The sequence below is a fragment of the Phocoena phocoena genome, chromosome 5 (assembly GCF_963924675.1).
Source record: "Phocoena phocoena chromosome 5, mPhoPho1.1, whole genome shotgun sequence".
In the NCBI taxonomy this organism is placed as follows: Eukaryota; Metazoa; Chordata; class Mammalia; order Artiodactyla; family Phocoenidae; genus Phocoena; species Phocoena phocoena.
Window position 1 is genome coordinate 13269232 of NC_089223.1, and position 17693 is coordinate 13286924.

At 34.1% G+C, this 17693-nt stretch overlaps 1 protein-coding gene across 10 annotated transcripts in view; it reads left to right on the forward strand.

Annotated features, from left to right (window-relative positions):
- PDLIM5 (PDZ and LIM domain 5) overlaps positions 1-17693 on the forward strand; it is a 214358-nt gene that overhangs the window by 116567 nt on the left and 80098 nt on the right. For 4 of the 10 annotated variants that reach the window (XM_065878296.1, XM_065878298.1, XM_065878299.1 and 1 more), the window contains exons 3-6: positions 3323-3365; positions 5326-5417; positions 14184-14356; positions 14719-14755. In XM_065878296.1, coding sequence (XP_065734368.1) covers positions 3323-3365; positions 5326-5417; positions 14184-14356; positions 14719-14755 — 345 coding nt within the window. Of the gene's footprint in view, positions 1-3322; positions 3366-4998; positions 5418-8362; positions 8380-11557; positions 11573-13903; positions 13922-14183; positions 14357-14718; positions 14756-15305; positions 16459-17693 lie in introns of those variants that run through there. The other 6 variants (XM_065878295.1, XM_065878300.1, XM_065878302.1 and 3 more) reach the window with 4 other exon arrangements.

Consider the following 17693-nt stretch of genomic DNA (forward strand, 5'->3'; position numbering starts at 1 on the left):
CATTTCCTCATTGTATATTTAATTGCTTGTTTCCTATTTTTCACTATTATAAGTTATACTGTAGGGAATGAGTATATTTTTACATAAAGTCTTTTTCCTCTTTTAGGTTAGTTCCTTATGATAGACTCCCAGAAATTGATTTAATAAGTCAAAGGGTATGAGCTTTCTTCAAGCCTTTTATAAATAAATGCCAAATTATTTTCCAAAAGAGCTGTAATAATATATAATTCTTCCAGCAACAGAGTATTCTCACAAACATTATGCATTAATATTTTTTAAAAATCTTGACACTTTGAAAATAAAAGGTGTTGTATCTTTTTATTTTGTTGTTTTGTGATAATTAGTAAAGTTTGATATTTAAAAAGCTGGTGTGATTGCTGTTCATTATTCAGATTTCAATTGTCATGTATTCTAAATTTCCCAAGCAACAATAGTTTGTGTTGTAAGAATATGTAATCACACTTAAATATGAGATTTATGTACCCTACTGATCTTTTAAAATGTAAATAATGTATGTTATAGATTTGTATACGTATTTTGTGTGTTAAAAATGCTTTTCCAAATATTTTTAATGTGGACCAGTTGACTTCTTCTGTTTATTCCAAAAAAGCAAAATAACACATTACAATGAAGGCCATTTTAAACAGGATTCAAAAATTACATGTCTTAAACTGTGAACTCCTATATATATTCAAACAGGGGTCAGACATGTATCTGATTGGCATGTGATAGAGTAACTCTAAGGAACCTTCTAAGTTTTAATGATTCTAGGACTCATTTGGTAGTTATTTAAATAGTTAAACCAGAACTAATTTTTCTTGCGTCTAGTGTTCACTCTTCCATTTGACATTTACTTATAAGCCATCTTTTTTTTCTTTTTTCCACCTACAAAATGATGCTTGTGTTTCTAACATGTAGTGGATTCAATCCTGGAATTTTGAGGACAGGTTGTCCCTCTTTGACTGCTTGTCTTATTTCATGTCATTGCACTTACGGGACTTTATCAGAAGGCAAGCAGGGCAGATATTCAAGATCCAATTTAAAATTTTTTTGTGAATTCATATTTTAAGAAGTATTTTTGTAGAACTTTCATTCCATAAAATATGTTAAGACTCATTATGCGTTCTCAACAAACTAAGAGGTTGGGCTCTAAAGTTAATGAAAACTAACCATTCTGGGGCTTTCGTTGTTTTTGTTGCTAACCTGTTTAAATAAGAACTAACAGAAAAAACTAAGGGGTTTGTTTTCATAGACGTAGGATATGTGCGTTTTCTTCTGTTTGGAAACCTAGTGACTGTTAAACATCCGTCTTTTGTATAACTTGTTTTTGTGTTGCTAGAAGAGCTCCATGTACCTTTAAGTGTCCAGATGGAAAAAGAATATTGTCTTCTCTATTATGGCAAGCTTTCTTTTTTTTTTGGCTGCGTTGGGTCTTTGTTGCCGTGCGGGCTTTTCTTTAGTTGTGGCGAGCAGGGGCTACTCTTTGTTGCGGTGCGCAGGCTTCTCATTGCGGTGGCTTCTCTTGTTGTGGAGCACGGGCTCTAGGCGCACGTGCTTCAGTTGTTGTGGCACGTGGGCTCCGTAGTTGTGGCTCCCAGGCTCTAGAGCACAGGCTCAGTAGTTGTGGTGCACAGGCTTAGCTGCTCTGCAGCATGTGGGATCTTCCCAGACCAGGGCTCGAACCCGTGTCCCCTGCATTGGCAGGCAGATTCTTAACTACTGTGCCACCAGGGAAGTCCCATGGCAAACTTTCAATCATGTCTTGGGTAGTTTTAATGAGTAGATCCTTTGTGATTACATCTTACTGTGAAATTTCAATGAAAGGAAGATTCCACTGTTCTGTATTTGAACCTGTTTCCTTTGCTTGTCATAATAACCCTATAAGCTAAAAGAGAAATTGTCTGATTGAGACCACACGTGGAAAGTTGTACAACTGCAGAGGGTAATTCTACATGGCACTAACCAAATGTTAGCATCCATTGTGGTCTCTCATTAGGTTAGCCAATTATTCAGTCTGTGCCTGCCCTGGCTAACCAAATTAGTTGTTATTGGGAAATTCAGTTGCTGCTAAAAATGTTGATCAGAGTTCATTACTAGGTTATGATCATGGAGACCAAATATCCTGTGTTAGCTTCTCTGTAAGTAAAATGATCTCATGGTTTGCATCTTAAAATTATCACTTATTATTTACCTACTATGGTTACATTTCTTGAATTCTACACTTGCTGTCTTATCCTCAGGCTTATGTGTTGTAAGAGGAGTCATACTGCTTCTGACATTACTAAACATAACATGTACCTTAATTCTGGGAAAATAGCCTTTAAATCATTAGAAGCTCTCCAATCATTTAGTTACTGTCCTTGACTACAGCTAGTGTATTGTAATATATAAGGACCGTTGGCCTTAGTGCCATCCTAGAAGTAATTTACTTTAATTTTGGAGTTTCTCATGTGAAGAATGGGGATAATGATAGTTGCTACTTTGGTTATTTGTCATGATTATATGACATACTCACTCCAAATCAATTATCGTTATTATTAGTCCATGATAACCAAAGGGACAGTAATAATGCAAAAAAGCATAGATTAAGAATAATATATTTGAATATGAGAATAGTTCTGTGCATGGATTTTTGTCCTTCTTCCCTGTTCTCTCCTTTCTACACTCATTACTGATGACCTATTACATGCCAGGTGCAGTGCTGATATAGACACAAGCGGGGCGTGGTCATTGCATTCACTGAAATTATAGCCTAGTGGAAGAACTTAGTTTGGTTTTAGTAGAACAGATACAGTAACGTGCACTGAAGAATATAAATACAAAATTAATATGCCTTCAGTGACCCAGTTCAACCAGAATTTATTCAGTATCTTCACAAAAACATCCAATGTCCTCTGGGCATATTCATGGATGATAGGAGAAAAGGCAGATACTATTGGAGATAGAGATGCAGATTATTTGTTTCAGGAGCCATGCAGGGATCAGAAAGTCATGTTTATTTTACCTTACCCTTTTTGGTAGGGAATAGCCTTAATTTAAAGGTTAAACATGGATGCGTTAGCAAACAGGACCGGTGTTTGTCTTTCCTCATTTGAGTGGGTAGAGTGGGTATTCATACACTAATGAATACCTAGTATATGAGGTATTGGATCTTACAGCATTTGAGCTGCATGAACTAATTAGATTGTGAATAGTAAAACCATGAATTATGAAACTGTAAATTCTGATGATTTACTATATTGAGGTATATAATAATAAAAATTCCATTAGTAAGAAGTTTGCACAAATTCATGTTTTTTTCCTTTTTCTTTTTTTTCCTCAGAGCATCTGCTACACCCAAGCCTGAGCCGGTTCCTGTTCAAAAGGTGTGTTTCTAATCTAGCATCACTAGGATATTATTTGACTGTCCCTCTTGAACCACTGTAACTTGCGTTCCTGTCTCCAGTCATACTGACAATTTATAGTTTCGATGCAGTTCTCCGCACAGTTCTTCTTTAAAGATGATGAGGGAAAGTGGAAATCAACACATACAGAATTATCATCTGAAATTATTCCTCATCATTTAAACATTATTTCCAATGTCGTATGTTATCAATAACTCATATCCAGATTTCTTGCCTTCACTTTTAATTTGCCTATCTCTATTCACATAATCTAAAAAGATGAATATCACAGTAAGTCTTTAATAACATTTTATTAGTAATATTAATGAGTTTTTAAATTACATTTTCAGAGTATTCTTGGATTAGGTTATTGGCAAGTGCCCTTTTTTTCTCATATATATCCTGAAATTGTCCCAAGCCATTATTCATGTAATCTGGTTTTGCGCTTTTAGGGGTTTCCTCCTTAATTTTACTTGTGCCTTTCCATTGAATTTGTTTATATTGATTCCCAGAGGCATGAAGGTACTTTATGCCCCGCAGTTAGCTTTATTATTTCTGTAACATTAATTTAGATTACTTTTTTTTCCTTCAAATTAAACATAATAGAGCCACCATTGTATGCTTTTTAAGGAATTTTGATTGTTTTTCTTTGGGGATGGTAGGGACTTATTCTTGAATGTCATAGAAGCTTAAGCTGTTGTTTTTTGTTTTTTGTTTTTAACTTCATACTTACTCTGGGATAGGGGTTTGTAAACACAAATTCTGTTAATTTTAGGAGGAATTGAGCTTTCTTAGTTGTTGTTTTTTTTCTTTGACTGATGGCAGTGAAGAAACATCTAAGATCTTTTTTTTCCCCTCATGTAACTACTAAATATTAAATATTTATTTTAGAAAAGGGAAGAAATTTATTCCATCTTTAGTGATATCTCACAACATTCCAGAGAGAGAAACAACAGGTGGATTACAGGAAAGGGAAAGGATTGATTTTGTTTTGTTTGCTTTTTTTGTTGAGTTTTTTTTTAAGGAGTGATTTCTTGATTCAAAATAATTAGAATGTGCACATTTCTGAGTCAGATGAAAATGAACATTCCTTCAGTTGTTTTGTTTTGTTTTGTTTTTAATTGAGTTAGAAATGTGCTGCTGCTTCTGCATGAATCAAATAATTGTACTCTGGAGAGTAATTAAACAGGTTTGAAAGATGGAATTATAATTGAGACTGGATATTTTAAAATAAATATTTTGGTTAGAGATGTTTTATTTATTGTGGGGTATTTAGAAAATTTTCCTTTGGAATATGTCTGAATTGGTACTTATTTTGGCCTTTAGGCTTTTTGATAACTTTTCTAATCTATTTCCTAAATATTTTGAACTCCTTTCATTTTTATTAAAAAAAAAAATCTACTCAGTATGTGCGTCCGCGTTATGCATGCTGGGACCAGTTGGCATGCATACTGTGTTATATCAACTCATTGTTTTTATCTGAAAACGTGTGAAGTTTGGCCTGCTAACATGATTGTGTTTGTCTTTTTACAAACTAGCTGTGTGTTCTTTTCAGTGGATCTATTTTGCATGTCTTTGGCCTGTTTTTGTGTATGTTTATTTTTATTTTACATAGGGAGAACCTAAAGAAGTAGTTAAACCTGTGCCCATTCCATCTCCTGCTGTGTCCAAAGCCACTTCCACAACCAACATGGCCTACAATAAGGCACCACGACCCTTTGGTTCTGTGTCTTCACCAAAAGTCACATCCATCCCATCACCATCGTCCGCCTTCACCCCAGCCCATGCGACCACTTCATCACATGCTTCCCCTGCACCCGGGGCCGCTGTCACTCCTCCCCCATTCGCTGCATCTGGACCGCATGCTAATGCCAGTGTTAGTGCTGACCAGCGGTCATCTGCACTGAGCGCTGGTAAACCTGCAGTTAATGTCCCACGGCAGCCCACAGTCACCAGCGTGTGTGCCGAGACTGCCCAGGAGCTAGCGGAGGGACAGAGAAGAGGATCCCAGGGTGACAGTAAACAGCAAAATGGGTAGGTGGCCAAGGGTGCTTTCTGCTCTTATCAAAACTCTTCTTTCAGGCAATTTCCAAGCAAAACTTAATTTCCATCCCCCCCAAAATCAGCTGTTCTTTGAAGGGAGGGAGATGAAGTTTCATTTGCTTCATTAACATGTAGCGTTATGTTACATACAATACAACACTTTCTGCAAGGCGATCATAGGTTAATCCAGACCTAATTATGCATTTTGACCTGTTATGAACCATGTAACAGACTCTGTAACTCTTTTTCTCCAAGTCCTGGCACAACGTGGAGCAGCTGGCCCTTATAATGCAAGGCAAACCTTGAATCTTTCTTCCTCAATTTTTCCATCCTTTTATGAGCCACCAAAAGTTGAAACAGAGTGGTTGCAGTTGTGTCAGCTTATGTATCTCATGCTAAAGAGAGGAAATGAGAAGTCTGTAAGAAGCTTTTTTTCTAGGAAGTAGTTTTAAGACAGAAAACAAATTTAGTTTTGACTCATGTCTATGTATGATGCATTAGCTTAGGTCAGCTAGCTAAGCAACATTCTTTTCAGATAAACTTATGCTGGAATTTAGTCTTTAAAATCAAACAGTAATGAGAGGACAGTAACATTAAAGGATGCTTAAAAAATATCAGAAGCAAATTAGAGGATATTTCACTGTAAAAATATTTCTAAAATTTAAAGCAGTGGACACTAAATATATAATGTTAGCAGAATTTTTTGAAAATCCATTCCTTATAATAATTTTCCCCCCTTTATGGTACAGATTTTTAAAAAACTGGTTGAAGTCTGTTCTCAACAGCCTCCATTTATAGACGGTTATTTTATTCTTTTTGGAATCCAGTGACCGTACTTTAAGCCAAAGTCATTTTTGTAAAATCATTTTGATCAGATTTATTGTGACAAAAGTGTCTTTTAAAAGGAAAACAAAAGGAAATAATTTGCATGCGTGATTGTTTTTACCAATGCCGGTTCCCAGGAAAATATAATTAAAATAATTGTGTAGATAGGTCCTTTCTGAGATAATCCCTTCTGAATGTTAATTCATGTAATGAAGGGGCTGTGCTTTCATAGCACTGCTGCCATGGCAACTTGGGGGCTTTGAAAAAGAAGGTGGCAGGGTTCCAGGCTGTTGCTGAGAGGAAGGGGCAGGTCTGGAAGGACAGCTACTGGGCCCTACATGCGGTTTTGTGGTGGTGGATGGCTTTTGAAAGTTTCGATGTATAAATTGAGAAAAACTAGTGTCCTAAGTTATCTCTTCTTTCATGTGAGGAAGAGAAGTAGTATGTAGTGTTGAGATGCGTTTGGTTATATATTTTTTGGTATGTCTTTTTTAAGACAATAGATTTTAGAGTAATCAAAATAGTACCTTGAAAAAACAGATGCTGCCTGTCAAATGCTAGCCCCACAGAAAACTAAAAGCAGAAGTTTATTGTGTTTGTTAAATTCCAGGCTCAGTAGAAAAAAGTCCTTTGAAGGAAGTATTTGAGTTAAAATCTTTTCTCCTTGGTAACATTTCTTGAAATTTTATAAGAAAGCCTTCTTAATGGAAACTTGTAGAGATAAAAGCAAATTGAGGTTACGGAAAGGTACTACATTGAAAACATGTGAAAATACCAAGCTGAAATTGTGTTTTATGAGTACAGCTTTGGTGATCAAACTTGAAATGATTTAAAACTTATTATTTTCCAACTGAAGCTGTAGGCAGAGGTATGGTTACAGGGTCTCTACAGTGGCTTCTTAATCAGTTGACATGTGGTTATCGAGCACATGCCTGGCGTTCAGCGCTGCACAAGGTTCAGGACAGAAGGGATTATTACATATTTTGCATCATTAACAAGCAGATTACTGCTTTGCATTCGTAAATTGATTGCATTTAAAAATAGCTTAATTTCAGATGTTGTCCAGATACGTTAGCACGATGAAAACTTGAAAACAAAGTATCTATGAAGTTCTGAGACATATTTGCAGTGCTCTTTCTCTTACTACATTTAGAGCAGAAAAATCGAAAATAAATCACACATTTTACTATTTACTAGTCGGTGATGTGTCATTTTGAAGAGCAGGTGTTTTGTGATATTGATGAATTTCCTGCATCCGGTGTCAAACTATTTTCCTGAAATCACTGTCAGCGTTTTTACTAATTATGTGATTATTGAATTTTCCACATTTTTATAGTGTGACAAAAGATCTTAAGCAAAACTCTTTCACAGTTGAGGGTTGTTCCTTTTTTTTTAAGAGAGAGTTGTTACTTTTTATGAATTACTTTTTATTTTAAAACTAATACATGCCAGTAACCAAAAATTTAGGAGTTTAGGAGGATGTGAAGTTAAATGCATAAGTTATCTTTTTCTTCAAAGCAGGAGGACTATTAGTTTTTAAGTGATTTATAGGCAACCCACCCAAATTTATCTAGGATTAATAAACGTAAGACACAAATAAGTGCTTATGAATTATGCATCATTACTGAGAAATAGTTATTCATCCTAATGGTATGAAATCTAACGATTGTGTTGCTATCTTTATAATATTTCTTAATAATACTACGTTAACATTCCTATTCCTTCTTATAAATAATAATGAACAAGGTACTTCTAAGAAATTTTTAGTCCATCTTGTACATATATGAATTTTTAGTTTTGGCTTACTGTCTTCTTAATTACTCTCCTTACTCTACTTAGAGCAAAATGGAACTTTATATTCCAAACTGGAAAGGAGTCTATTTTACATCAAGTAGTTTAACTGATTTACCTTTTCCCTTTCCATATGCCCTTGCATTATAATGTGCCACTGCTTTCAAGAGGTAAGTCTCTCATGCATCCTTAATTAATTTTAATTTCATTGGACTGCAGTTTCTTCTAACAGTTCTTATGTGGGATTTTGAAGAACCTGGCCTTGGAAGATACAAAACATGATATGATAGTAATCTTTTTAAATGCTTTTCTCTTTACAGAAAACAAAAGTGACAGAGTTAGTATCCACATTACTGGAGAGAAAATATGGTGACTTATATATGAGTAAACAGCATGAATGCCCGATTTTTGCAAAATTAGGCTAAATTTTGCAAAATAGCTGTAATTTAGAATAACCACATTTAGCCTTTTCAATAAGTTTGGTTTTGCATTGCTGTGTTGTGGTGAATTCCTTTATGGTAGTAAATAGTAGTGTTTAACTTTTATCAGAAAATATATGTGGGGTTTGCTGTGTAATGGTTTAAAAGAGGTAATGTTCGGGGTAATTTGTATCAGTCAAGACTATCAGAATACAAAGATAAAGATAGAATGTAAAGCATAAACATATGTACCACTAGTGAATAGTACATATAAAACTGAGTTGTTTTCCAAATTCATATCAAAACCCAATATTTCCCAGGTAAAATCTTTAAGAACCATTTCGATTTTTCAGCCAGTGTTACTAAAAGTTTGAGAACTCTATATATGCAGTTGTGTGTCACTGGATGATAAAAATTCTGTGCACCTTGGAATTTGTTAAGAGAGTTAAGTACCAGCTTGTTAAGTGTCACAGGTAGTTGGCATAGGCATTGAAAATTACTGTGGTATAACTTCAAAACCTTGCTTTTGTGTCTGTTGGTATTGATGATAAACCTGGTGATTACTAGCTTTAAAAATAGATAAAAATCACATTAGGTAAGAACTTAAATTAATTTTATGTTATGATTATTCTGAGCATGTGCTGAAATTTCCTTATCATCATACTCTAGAGTAGAATTGGAAATATGGAATATCTATCTTAGACACACTGGAGGGATTAACTATTGAATTATTAGAGCAACTTTATTCCAGTGTGGCTACGATCTCACTAATTGAAGAGTTTCATGTTATAGACACATAAGAATATTGCACAATGCACTAGAGAAACACCCCCAAGCCCTGATTTATTGTTGGTCTATTTAAAGTTAAATTCTGTACACAAAGATTTCCACTAGTTACTAGATTCCAGTGTAACAATTTGACTTATAAAGGGGAAAAAAATGGGACTTGGAAAAATAAATGTAAGCATTTAGGTTAAATATACATTTTTTAAAATGCAGATTAAGATTCATTAATTTTTTCATTATTACTAAGCATTGTGCTAGATGTTTTGAAACGCAGTATGTGATTGAATTCTCAAGTGATAGAGCTAAGATTCAAGCCTAGGGTTTTTTGAAGCCAAATTTTGGTGTGTCTTGCCAAATATTTGGTTCTGTCACCTGTTTGTGCCCTGGGCTTATTTCTGTTACTTTGAATTAGTATTTGTTTTTCATGGTTATAGACTTGAGGATAAGTTGAGTGAATTGAGGCTACATGAGTGAATAATGTGCATAAACTACAGTTGGGTTTGATAATACTTTTTCTATGTTGAGTCGCTGGAGGATCTATTCTAACAACAAATCTGTATTTGTATAGTTTTCAGAGTGCTTTCAAATACAAAAACATACACCCTTACAAGAATTCTGAAAGATGAAGAAATTGTAATCCATTTCACCATTGAGGAAAAGGAGGCTTCTTGGGGATTGCAGCTTGTCCAGGCACAGAGGAAGTGGGTGGCGTAGCTAGGGTGAAAAGCCACGTCATCTGACTTGTCACGTTGGCACAAATGCCACTGTGGTGTATGTTGGGCTATTCCACTTGGGCACATTTTCTAAAATTCATGAAAATATCTGTTCAAAGTATTAAAATTGGCATCTTTAGGTTTTAACTAATCAACCCTCTGCTGGCTACCCCTTACCACATCATAGAATATTTCCCCCCAACTTCATTTTGACATAAAACTTCTTCCCTAAATTTTAAAATGTTTAAATATATATCTAAGATTTTATTCTGAGGTTATTCAGAGGAGGTTATTTTGAAAAACTGTTTCCCTACTATTTAAAATAGCAAGGCAGAGGAGAGAATGCTTTGCATTATGGTTTAGAGAAGACTAAATGCCCATAAATTACTGAGATTAACTTAATCCTGCATCTCACCCCCACTCAGCAAAACTCAGCCCTTTATTGAGTTAATGAAACTGACTTTGATGTGTGGAAATACCGCTTAGCTACAATGCACAGTCTTAGTATTCAAACTGGTAGGCAGCTTTTCTCACTGCGTTTATAATGAGTAATTAGTTACTCTGACTAAACATCATTGTGGTAGGATTGATTCAGCAACGCATAGAGAAGCTGTATAGCATTTTATACTTTCATCGTCTCTATACATAATAGAATGTGAATATATTTGTTTTTAATGATTTTATGCTTAATAGGCTATATGAATGAATTATGTCTTTCCTCTTTAGGTGTTATTAACCTAGTTCTTTTATCATATCAAACATGCCTTTCTGGGCAATAATTAGGTTGCTGATAACACAGAACTCTGGAGTTCCTACAAGTGAGCTCTAAACTTCCTGGAATTTGCTTCTGAATAAGGGCGGTGGTAATGATGGACAGGGGAGAGTATGAAAATTGAGTAATAGACTATTATTTATGACCCACTGCTTCATATATTTTTCATCATAATCACTTCATTTTAAAAAATAAGAGAAAATTTTCATATAGCATATTATTCCTTTATAGTGTATGGCTCAGGATAATTTATGTGAGATTACACTTGCTATTAGTAATGTATACTTCTTATCTTATGTGAGACTGAAAGATTTTCTCTTCGTCTGCTCTGATTTTAAAAGTGATTCTAAAATGATCTGTTTCTATATCTTACATCTTATTTATATTTTAATCTCTGCCTTTTATTAGGAACCATGGTAGGAATTTGGATTCACTCTAAAATAAATTTTATAAAAACCTAGAAAAAAATTTTAAATAGTGAATCTTTCTTGGTATTAGTAACTTGAGACTTCAACTAGCATTAATATATAAAATATTTTTCAGTGTTTTTTGGAAACAAACAAATACAGATAAAACTGTTCTCCAAATAATAACAGTGTAACAGAATTTTGACTAACACTTGTTCATTTTTGTTTGTCTGCATTTACATGATTATTTTGAAGCATGATGTTTGGTGTAATGTCTTCATTTTTTTGAATTTTGTTATTTCATTTTTTCTTCTTCCTTTTTTTTTTTGGCCTCATCTTTGTTGCCCATCATCCTGGGAACATCACTGTCTTCTCTACTCTATCACATCTTTCTGTGTGTGTGTTATTCCTCCTTCAGTAACCCTGGCACTGTGTAAGTACCTCATCAGTGGTTTCTTTTCTAATTTTTATCATTGTCTCTCTGCAACTTTTCATCTGGCTTTCAACTTAACACCATCACCAAATTTTGTTAGTCTCTTCTCATTGCTTAGAATTTTCAAATATATTAGGAGCCTAGGAAACTTGTTTTCCATGCTAGAAAGCTAAACCTTCAGAAAGATAGATTATTATTATAGACAGTATATACTGGAGTTAGAGATATGGTTGGGGCCTCCCGTGTTTAATATTTTTTAAAATTTTGAATAAATTTGCTAATTTTGAATGTCTGTATTTTGAAATAAATTGTTTGCTCTTGATAGTTGAATTTATATTCTATCCCAAATACATTTCAAAAAATCAAATTATTGAGATTATTCCCTTCTTTAATCGTAGTCATGAGAGTTTCAAAGGCAGTAAACGTTTAGAAACTTTCTATCACTTGACACAGACCTTAAGCTGTGGTGAATGTCACAAAAGAGTCTAAGACGCACTGTACTTTTCACAAGTGTGTTGTGGCTAAAAAATATTCTTAAGTGGTGACATTTTATTAATCTTGGTGTCTTAGCTTAACACTATTTTTTTGTATTTTTATAGTCCAAACCTTTTATAGAGGATAAAATAGTCTTATAGCTGAAATTGGCACCATTTAAGAGTAAACACTTACTGACTATAGAGAAATTTAAAACTATAAGTTTAGTAGCTTAAATATAAAGTTTTTCAAGTAATTGCATAAGATAAAGTGTTGTCTGTTTGGGAATCTGCCAGAGACAGTGTATTTATGAAATAGCGTATGTCTATTATTTTGTAATTAAAGAAAATTATGTCTATTTTAAAAAGGGTTAGGAGGTTTTGTTCAATATCAGTAAAAGCTATTTTAGGTATTTCACTCCTGGAATATTAAAATTTTATCATAAATAATAATTTGAATTACTATTAAAATATGCTACTAAATATACCATTAAATAGTATTAAAATACTATTATTAGTATTATGTGTAAATACTATTGATTCTGTTCTTTACATATATGATGACTTGTAGTCTTAGAACATGCATTGCAAATAGTTTTTCTAATAATCATAAAAGAACACATTATGTTACTTTGTGTTAGTGTGGAAAGCACTTTTACATACTTTACCTACCTTATTTATTCCTCAAAACAACCCTTTAAAGTAGATGCAATCCCCATTTCTCAGGTGGTAAAAATCGAGACTTGGAGAAGTTAAATGACTTGCATAAAATACACACTGAATGGAGGATGTATGCTTAGAACTACTACCTGTCTGACTGCAAAGCTAGTGTTAACGTTAATTCTACCATGTCACTGGGCACAAACTGTTCTAGTGTACTGAGACAGTTTTTGATGGTATCCCTATTACAATGACAGCAGTCACGTGGCATTCTGATAGCAATGTGATTTTTTAGCAGTAAGTTAACCTAGCAGGTGTTGCCACACACATCTGGCACTCTTAGGGTACTTTCTCTGCTTGGATCTTGTGCCACTTGTCTGCTAGTCCTTCTTCTCTTCTGAAACGAAACTCATAATTTAGTTTGCATTTATCCTATTTGGGGGGCGGGATTGAGAAGGGAGGAGTATTTATAAAGTTACCTAGATCTTAGGTTAAAGTGTTTAAATAATGTACATTGTAAATTCCGTAACATTGGTATTTATGCTTTCTTAATAGAAAAATGAATAGTCGTAGCAAACTCAAAGTTCTTGAACTCCGTAATTTACACATCCCTTTCACATATATTATTTCATTTAATCCTGAGAACAGTGCTACTTTATATGTGATATTCTTATAAATGAAAAAACTGAGGCTCAGTGAGATTGACTAGTCAAAAGTCATAGAGCCACAATTCATATCTTGGTCTTTTGATAAATATTTTGTTGGTTTCTGATAGACCACAGCTCTTTGCAGCAGTGATCCTGCACCCAGCTTTATTTAGGGTTAGGGTTATCTGTACACATAAATGAGAACACTGTAGAAAATAAGTTCTGACCCTTTTCAAAATTGTGTTTGGAATTGTTGGTTTAGCCTGTACTAAACCATTCATGGCTCCTGGGCCCGGTGAAGAAATGATCATTTAATTTTGTGAAAGCCAGCATATTTTAGCAGCATACGGGTATTTAACAGTGGTTGTGGATGTAGTCCATATCTGCTTCGTTAGCCATAAGATGAACTATACCAGTAATTTTGAATTGTTTGATTTTAATTACTGTGGACTTTGCAATTTCTTGTTATTTTCCTTCTTTTCTTATTCTTTTCTTTTCCTTTTCTTCATGTTGAAATCTCTCTTCTGCTGCCTTCTTCTGTCAATTAAAAGGAAAATCCTACCCAAACGGTAACCTTTCTGTTGAATAGCCATCTATACTATTATTTTATATTAGCATATAAGTACCTTTTTTTAAACTAATTTAAAAAAATAACCTAGTCTACTCTCTTTTTTTAAGAAAAATTGTTACTGAGTATACTTGAAAAAGCAAAATACACAAAAGGAACATTGAGGATTAAATGTATAAGTTATAAATAATATGGGAGAAGTTATTTTATCCTTAACATAATTATAAATATTTTAATCCTTTTTTTTCCCTTTTGAACCCTAGCCCACCAAGAAAACACATTATGGATCGTTATACAGAGTTTTATCACATACCTACTCACAGTGATGCCAGTAAGAAGAGACTGATTGAAGATACTGAAGACTGGCGTCCAAGGACTGGAACGACTCAGTCTCGCTCTTTCCGAATCCTAGCCCAGATCACTGGGACTGAACGTAGTAAGTGAATACCTAGGGGTTCTAATGGATGACTATTTCTCTGCCACAGAGAGTGGCATTTAGACTGATGGACAGTTATTGGAAAATAGTAATTTTCCTGAGACAGTTTTCTTTTACATTATGCCATGCATAGTGGTACTGTAAATAAGCAGCCAGCCCAGGAGAGTTATTGAAAAGTGTAGCAGTAGTAGTAGTCATAGTACTGACTATAGCGTATAGCCAATGCCAACGTGATAAGGAACTTTTTTAGCGGCTCTGTGTAACTTGACCATTTGGTACTAATCGATACAGGTAATTGCTTAAGTGATTTTAAAGTTAAAAAAAAAGCAAACTGACATTGGATATTGCTTATTTTATTTCAGTGAAAGAATCTGAAACTGATAATACAAAGAAGGCAAAGTAAGTTGTCCTTTCTTTTGGTAAATTGAATGCTTTCCTTTTATGAATGGTCTCAATTTGTGTTTTTTCACCTTTTCAAGTGAGTGGTATGGCATTTTGTCTTTGCACCTAGGAGCTAAGCTTAACTTTGGTGCCTTTTGTGGGACTGAAATGTACAACTTACAGATTTTTAAATTAGTTGATGCTGTCTGGATTTTTTGTCTGCGCCTTGTTTTCTTCAATATTGAAGTGAGTGGGCAGAAGGGTATATCTGGGGGTGCTTTGCTAACACTACAGATGTTTGTGAATGAGTTCATGTGTTGTCTTGCAGTCGCTTTGTTTGGGGAAAAAAAATGGACGTTTCCAAGAGGGCTCTAGAGATTAATTTCTGTACTTCTAAACATGCTCTACCCTTGAAATCTTCGCTGTTAAACAAAACAGCTCTGTGAAATTAAGCTTTTGGAAGGCACGTTTTCTGCATGGTGATCTAAGTGTAGAAACCTTTTCTTTCTCTTTCTTGTGACTCTTCTATCACTCTCTTTTCTTCTTTCTTTTCTTTTTATTTCCGCAGGGAAAAGACACCCCTTCACGTCTTTAGTCCCAAATACACAAAATTACGTGACTGGCACCATGAAGTTTCAGCACGCGCTCTTAACGTACAGTGATTTATGAACCTTGCCCCAAGAGCAGCCAGCACATGCCTTTTCGTTCCCTTTTTCTTTTCCTCCAACTTCATAGCAAAATCCGTTTTAAATTTGCCTTATGAAAGACAAAATAGAATCTTTTCTATACTTCTCTAACCACTTCCTGCCATTGTGAAAACAAGCAGGATGAACACGTTTTGTGCTAGTTGGTAGCTCACAAATGTTAAACCGAGAGAGTGAAGTAAGGAGCCAGATTGATTCAGTGGATTAACATCTGTTTTTATTGTTATTATAGGAGTAACCTTGGAAAAGGAATTCTTTTCGTAAGTGGAATCTGGTTGGTTGGTTGAAGTAGAGGTGGATGAGCAAATAATGTCCTTGTCTAATTTGGAAAATACTTCCTTTATGTTACTGCATTTCCCAAGGTTACTTTATTGTAAAGTTCATTATTACGTAATGTTCAAAGTGGGCTGTAAACGCTTCTAAGTAAGCAAATATGAGGAGGCAAGATAAAAGAGATGACTTTGTTAGAATAGAGTTCATTACAGATTTGGGTATTTTTGTAAAGCAGAAACTATTGAGGATGACTGTCTGAAGAGCAGGAGGGCCCAGATTTGGCTCCCAAAAAAGGAAAGAAGAGAATTCTGCCCCTGTTTGCAATGGGGAAATAATAGTGTTCGTTTGGTTTCGTTAGTTTTAAAAATCCTGTTTTCTACCAAAGCAATTATTTCTAAGCTGGTGGATGTGTTTAGGATATAGACAACTTCTAGGTATAAGCTAGTAAGTTGAAGAAAAGATAGCTTTGCTTTATTTCTAAATCAGGGGAAATGAACATAAAATAAATTGCAATATGAATGATTCTTTATGCAACATCAGAGAAATATTTTACTTAGTGATATAAACTATTATGCATTATTGCTGTTCCAAGGAAGCTCTGTTTTGGGCTTTACATGCAAGCTAAATATCTGACCAGAAATGCTTTCTGTCTTGTAATATAATGTATTATATATTAGATTAAATTCAATAATAAATGCATTTTGAAGTTTGGAAAAGTATTGTAATAAAGTTGCCTTTAACTTAGCTTTGTAGTTGTTTTCTGTTTCCTTGAAGCTAGTAACAAGCCTTTCAAGACGTACATTATCACTTTGGTAAAATAAATAATTCTTCTGACATTTAATTTGGACAACGTTTTTAATTTTGTGAGGTTGCTAAAATGTGAGTGTGGAATATGACAAAGATCCATATTTTTTTTCCTGCATTGTTTCATTATTTTACATAATGTCTTATATGAGTAACAAGTAAGATCAGTTAGACTGGCGCACAACATAGAATGAGGCTTTGTGTGAAAATTATTACTGAAGCATCTTTGCTTGCATTCAAGGTTCCGTTTTTATTTTTCCAGGTTTTCTTGATTTTAATGTCACTGTAGAGTAGGAAAACTGCCTGATAATTTTGAGAAACTAACATTAATTTCAGTTAGTGATTACTATTTAAAATTTGGCATGCCAAATATATTTTTTAAAATAATTCTAGGATTTATCTATGTTCATTTTTACTATATAATATATTACGATGTCTTTCTTTTAATTTTATCAGTACTTTTTCAGATGCTCCTTATGATTTTATGTTTCTGTTATCAATCCCAGTTACCACTGTGTCTCTGGCCTCTGTGAGAAAATCTATTTACTTACACCAGCTTTTCCTATACCCTTTAATTCTTCATTGATCTCAAAAGATGATGCTTGAAAGAAGAATCAAATTCTCATGAAAATAAATGGTCTGGGTAGAGTAAACATGGTATTTTACACCAAGAACCAAATTTCTAGAATAACTTCAGAGTTGAGAGAAAGAAAGAGCGTTTTAGGTAAATAAAAGAATTTTTCCTTAATAAAGACAAGAGAATGTATGTATGCATGTATGTAGAGCTTTATAACTTGAAATAGGTGCAGTTGAAAATAGGAGTTTAATGCCTTGCCTAATTAAAGATAAAATACTTGATGTCTTACTGAAAGCATAGATTTAAATAAATGGAATGGTCCACATTTGAACATGAGGGTAAATGTTCAGCCAGGATCGCAAAGGACATTCCATTTGACCCTGTCAGAGGATAAATTCCTGTGCTCATTTCGCCTCCTGGGACATCTTATAGTCCAAGCTTAAAAGCTAGCCAAAAATGATAAAAACTTCTTGCAAAAATATTGTTGTAAGTCTAGTGACCTAATTTATAGCTTGTTTTTGTTTGTCTCTCTTATACAGACTTTCTTTATCACAGGCTTGTTTTTCATGTAAAATTAGAAAGTTACTCTTCAGAATTT